This window comes from Dendrobium catenatum, unplaced genomic scaffold, assembly GCF_001605985.2.
Source record: "Dendrobium catenatum unplaced genomic scaffold, ASM160598v2 original_scaffold_138966, whole genome shotgun sequence".
Classification (NCBI taxonomy): Eukaryota; Viridiplantae; Streptophyta; class Magnoliopsida; order Asparagales; family Orchidaceae; genus Dendrobium; species Dendrobium catenatum.
In genome coordinates this window covers 1-5,249 of record NW_021457399.1, presented here as the reverse complement: position 1 = coordinate 5,249, position 5,249 = coordinate 1, and the positions used below count along the sequence as shown (strand labels likewise).

Here is a 5,249-nt window from a genome sequence, read left to right as displayed (position 1 = left end):
GATAGTGCAAAGAAAAGAATTCGGTTACAGTGCTTTGGAGAAGAAATAGCATAGAGCAGAAGAGTATAAAGTCACTGAATAGCCGCAATCCAATAGTTCTTTTCTCTGTTTTGATATTCATAGAAGCCAACAGAGTTCTTTCCATGTTTAGCCGCAAGCCAATTGTTGTAGGAAATCGGCACAGTGCTTGCATTCACTTTAGCTTTATTCGGTACATTGCTTGAAGAGGTTCTTTGGGTTACGGTAGACAGGGGCTTTCGGCACAGTGTTTTAAACACTGTAGACGGCATCGGATATTTGCTGGTAGAAGAGCCGCACAGTTGTGAATAGTTGTTCGACACGTTACTGTGAAGAAATTTCTGTGAAACCGAAATTAAAAGGAAGAAGTGTTGGATGCAATCAGAAGATCCAATAATAAGTACAAGTTTGAGATTTTAGAAGGAAGAAGATTCATTTGGTTATATGAAGATGAGAGGTTACGATGTAACTTATAATCGTAGAAGACTTCGAAGTAGAGAATTGGAGACACCTCGGCAAGAATGTAAGTAATGCATTTATATTCAAATTTAAGAACTTTCATTTATAGGCATGAAGGTTGATTTTGAATGCATTAAAGTAAAATGTTATAAATTTGTTTAATGTATAGCAAGGATTTTTAATTCAAGCTTCCAGGTATGAACAACCGGATACATAATGAAATCAGGTAAGTGTAAAACAAGGTTTAGTATGTTAATCTAAATATTTTCCGATTTGATATTGTTTCGGAAAGATGTCAATTTACTTGCATATGGTATGCATTTTACTTGTACACCAGTGATCACAACAATGATTATGAAAGAATGCAATAACTTAAGCATGACTAATGAACACTGAAAAGCTTTATGAATATCAATTGAAAAATAAAGTTTGGCTACAAATGATGTATAACTGTAATTACAGGTGGGGCAAAAGGGACCCCAAGGGCAAAAGGGACCCTAAATAATATACTTGTATTACAGGAGGGGCAAAAGGAACCCCAAAGAATATGATACCTGCATAGCAGGTGGGGCAAAAGGGACCCCTAAGAGGCAAAAGGGACCTCTATGTAATTCAATGGCGATAATGCCTGGTTTACCTGGGCTCCATTAAATAATGTTATGAAAGTGTAGCCAAATCTTTTATAGATTAAAATTGATATTCATTGCAGAATTCGAAAGAAGTAAAGAGTAAGGTTAATTATGAATTTATGATGATTCCAATGTTTGATTAATTTCAATGATTATATTTTTATGTTAATTAAATTGCAAAGCTTACTGAGTCTCATAACTCACCAATATTTTCTTATTGGGTGTTGTTACAGAAAAGGGCAAGGAGAAAATTGTTGCAGAATAAATTATGCAAGTTATTTCTTCTTTTTATATTAAAGCTATCTTTGTTAATGAATCTTTTTGTAAGGTATGAAAACATTTCAGAAATGGATTTTATTTGGATTTCCTTTGTGGCTCTATAAGTATGTTTATTGAGGTTCTAATTTTTAAGTTGCTTATGTTGATGCATAAATTGAATTATGGTTGGATGATTTCTATGATCTTCTAAAAAGAGAAGTTGTATTAAATATTTTGAAAAGAAAAATGTTTATGTTATGTTTGCTACACTTTACAGTATTGTTTAGGGGTACTGTGGGGTGTTACAAAGTTTGCTCACTAGAATGCACAACAAAGATTATAATATTCACCAATAAGACTGCTATATAAAATTGAAATCTTGAAGGATTAGATCAAGAAGGGACATAGATCAAAGGTTGCCTAGCTCGACATTATTTATGAAAAATTTGTGCAATATAGATTTTATTTAATAAATTATTAATTGTGCAACATAGGTTTAATGCCTTATGATGTAATTGGCGAATACAAATGGAGAATGCCTTATTGATATAGGCAACCCACAATTGTTGAGATAAGCTTATTGATATGATGATGCTGCTCTTCCAAAATGCCTTTATATGAGATTCTGCAGCTCTCACTTGCTACGCCAGTCTAATGCAACAGTTAAAGGAAATGAACACTATTGTTACTAAATTGATTCAGAATATTTTATCAGGTGCTCATGTGTTACATATTTATTATTTTTTTTAATGCAGTTTACTCCAAAGCAAGGTGGTACTCCTAAAAGAAATGAGATAGTCTTCATATCACCAACAGGTGAAGAAATCAAGAATAGGCGACAGCTGGATCAATATTTGAGGTCGCATCCAGGAGGCCCGCCTTCTTCAGAATTTGATTGGGGAACTGGTAATCTCACACTCCTTCCTTGTCACGTCATGTTTTCATGTGACGCTGGATGTACCTACAAAAGCATTTGGAACTTGATTTTTTTAGGTCGATCAGGTTAGGAAATCTTAATTTGCTTGCATTGATGGGCTTCTTACAGGTGATACTCCCAGACGGTCGGCAAGAATTAGTGAAAAGGTGAAGACACCAGAAGCAGAAAAGCCAAAGAGGGCTAGCAGCTCTGGCTCGCGAAAGAGTACAAAAAGAAAGAAAAGTATTGAAGATGATGGACACAAAGTAGAAGGAGAAGGATCAGGCTCGCTAAAGGGGACCAAAAGAAAGAAAAGCACTGAAGATGATGGACGCAAAGCCGAGGGAGAAGCTTCTGCTGCAGAAGGAGACGGTCCCAAAGATGTTGATATGGAGGGGACTGAAGCCACCGAGCATAATAAATCCAAAGAAGCAGCTTCCGGTGAAGGAATTCATTCTTTAGCTGAGCAAGAGTCGGCTGACAATACAAAGGAAACTGTAGAGCAGGATGTGGAGCAGTCTGAGGGAAAAGGAACAGAACTTGAACCAGGGAGTGAAGCTAAGGAAAATCAGAATGATACTGAAGTTCCTCCACCAGCTTCTAATTCTGATAAGGCTGTTAAGGGTGATGAGGTTTCTGATTCTAAAAAGGATGAAACTGCAGTCTTCAAGAAAGATGCAGAAATCTTGTCTGAAAATGGTGAAGAGAAGAATAAACAGGTAAATGTCGCCCCCAAGGAAAAACTTGAGCTAGGGAAAGAAGTTCAGGAAAATCCAAATGATAATGTTGCTTCAACAGCAGCTTCTGATTCTGAAAAAGCTGCTTTAATTGAAAGGGATGATAAAGTTCCTGCTGCTGAAAAGGATGAAGTTTCAGAGAGTGGTGGAAAGGATGAACAACTGGAGCCAGGGAAAGAAGTCAAGGAAAATCTAAATGTTACTGAAGTTTCGCCACCAGATTTTGATTCTGAAAAAGTTTCTGCTGCAGAGAAGGATGAAGTTTCAGTTTTCAAGAAAGGCGCAGAAATCTTGTCGGAGAATGGCGGAAAAAAAGTTGAAGTGAATGCTGCCTCAAAGGACAACGTCCTCCATAACAATGATGATGGTAAGACGCAGTTCGAATCTTTTCCTTCCAATTCGTAAAACCAAAATAATCGTGTTTATGCTTAGATGCTACAGTTTCATCTGTAAACTTTTATTTGTAGACATGGAATTCAATGTGTATTAGAAGAATAGGTTAATATTTAGTGTTATCCTGTATCATGTTTCTCACCTGTCTTCATTTACATTCAGTTATCCGTTACTGATATCTGTAAGTAACAAAAACTCATCAAATCTTCAAGTTTGTAGCCGTCCCTAACAATGTGTGTAAATCACTATGAAGTTTAGCTTAGAATATTGTATTATTATTAGTATTGCACTTGCTCTTAAGCTTACACTGGTTGCTACTCTATTTGATAATGATACTGTGCAGAAGTAGCAGCAGCTCATACAATTGAGAAAAGAGAAATTGTCTCCAAATTCAGTTTTATAAATTATCTCCACATCTATTTGTGCTTTAACAAATAACAAATTGAATAACAACCCCCCAACCCAATCTGACACAAATCTCATGATCTTAGCAACAACAAAGGGAACAAACAACTAAACCATTTTCATTACACAAACTGCAATTCCCACAAACATCTCCTACATTATCATACATTTTTCGACTGCCGTCGCAGCGCTCGCACACCAAAAACTTGGCTCCGCCGCACCTCCAACACGGCACTCCACCGCTCTGGTCCCTCGGCATCTCCTGGAGGACTGGCATCAGTTTCCCTTGCTCATGCAGCCCCAGCACTTCCTCAGCACCTCCTATGTATCTTCCATCAATAAATAACCTCGGCGGGATTGCCCCGAAACCTAGCAATCTCTTCAACTCTTCCCTGAACTCTTGGTGCATTGACACATCCCTTTCATAGAACAGCACCTTGGAGCTCTCCAATAGGTACCTGATGGCACTGCAGCCCTCGAATGTCTTTCTCACCCCTCGTAGAGATGTCGAGTAGAAGATCACAGTTCCGGTGCCCCCAGGTGGGTTCTTTTCATCGAATACCTTCAACAGGTCATTGATTTTGGGGATCTTTATGGGAGGTTTTATCTCTTCTTTCACCTCCTTTTCTTCGAATTGCTTCGATTGTTCATAGACTCTCAAATAGTCCTTCACCGCCTGATCGAAGGCTGCGAGGAGGTTGGGGTCAAATAAGGTTGGAGAATTGAAATCGGGGCGGCGATAAGGGTGGAATTTGTGACTGTGCTCCTCATTACTCTGCTTCCTGCATGGATTTGGGTTCCTTTTTGTTGTTGATGCAGGTTTGGCGTTCTCTTTATCTTCCTCTTCCTCATCAAAATCTTGCATCAGCTTGGCTGCTTCAATGATCCGAGGCTGATCTTCCCTGCAATCGAGGAGCTGGGAGCTCGGCGGCGGAGGGGAATTGAAGAAGCCATCAGAGGCTTTGAGCTGGAAAATGCGGCCTTGGTTCAGCTGCATTTGGGGGATTGATCTGAGCTTATTCAACATTCTTCCCTTCATTGTCTTCATCTCCAATGTTTTTTTTTTCTCTACCAGCTAGGGATTAGAGGAAGGAGATATTGATTCGTTTTAGATGACAGATCCGGGATGGAAATGGTATTGATTGATGGAGCCGAGGAGACGCTGGGCAGCTGGGCTTTCTTTCCTGACCCCACCCTTCTTTTGTTCTGTTCCTAGCTTTGATTGGTCTGTAGTGCTAACGGCTATAAAGTCGGGAAAATTTTGAATTTTAAATAATTTGGAAAGAGGCGACGGCGCAACGGTCATTATTCATTTAAGCTAACCTTCCACTTGTCGCTTGTTTTTTAATTGTTAGAATTTTTTTGCAATGTTTATATACAAAATCCTAAAGCCTTTTTTTTTGGGCAAATTATTGGGTCAGGTGACCGGAGCCA

General features: G+C 38.6%; 2 protein-coding genes across 2 annotated transcripts; one reads left to right on the top strand and one right to left on the bottom strand.

Moving 5' to 3' along the window:
- Positions 1-2,119: 2,119 nt before the first annotated feature.
- LOC110115271 (methyl-CpG-binding domain-containing protein 11-like) lies at positions 2,120-3,715 on the top strand (the record flags this gene model as incomplete). Its single annotated transcript, XM_028692177.1, is given in 2 exon segments — positions 2,120-2,270; positions 2,410-3,715. Coding segments are annotated over 2 exon segments (1,164 nt in total), but the record flags the coding sequence as incomplete, so codon positions are not given.
- A 182-nt stretch (positions 3,716-3,897) lies between these two features.
- Positions 3,898-4,848, bottom strand: LOC110115272 (uncharacterized protein At5g39865-like). The gene has a single exon (XM_020848462.2). It carries the CDS (start codon positions 4,840-4,842, stop codon positions 3,898-3,900), a length of 945 nt encoding a protein of 314 aa, XP_020704121.2. The 5' UTR covers positions 4,843-4,848.
- Between the last annotated feature and the right edge of the window lie 401 nt (positions 4,849-5,249).

What these genes read in the sequence shown, in the direction of transcription:
- LOC110115272 (XM_020848462.2), bottom strand. Translation starts at nt 4,842, where the DNA reads ATGTTGAATAAGCTCAGATCAATCCCCCAAATGCAGCTGAACCAAGGC.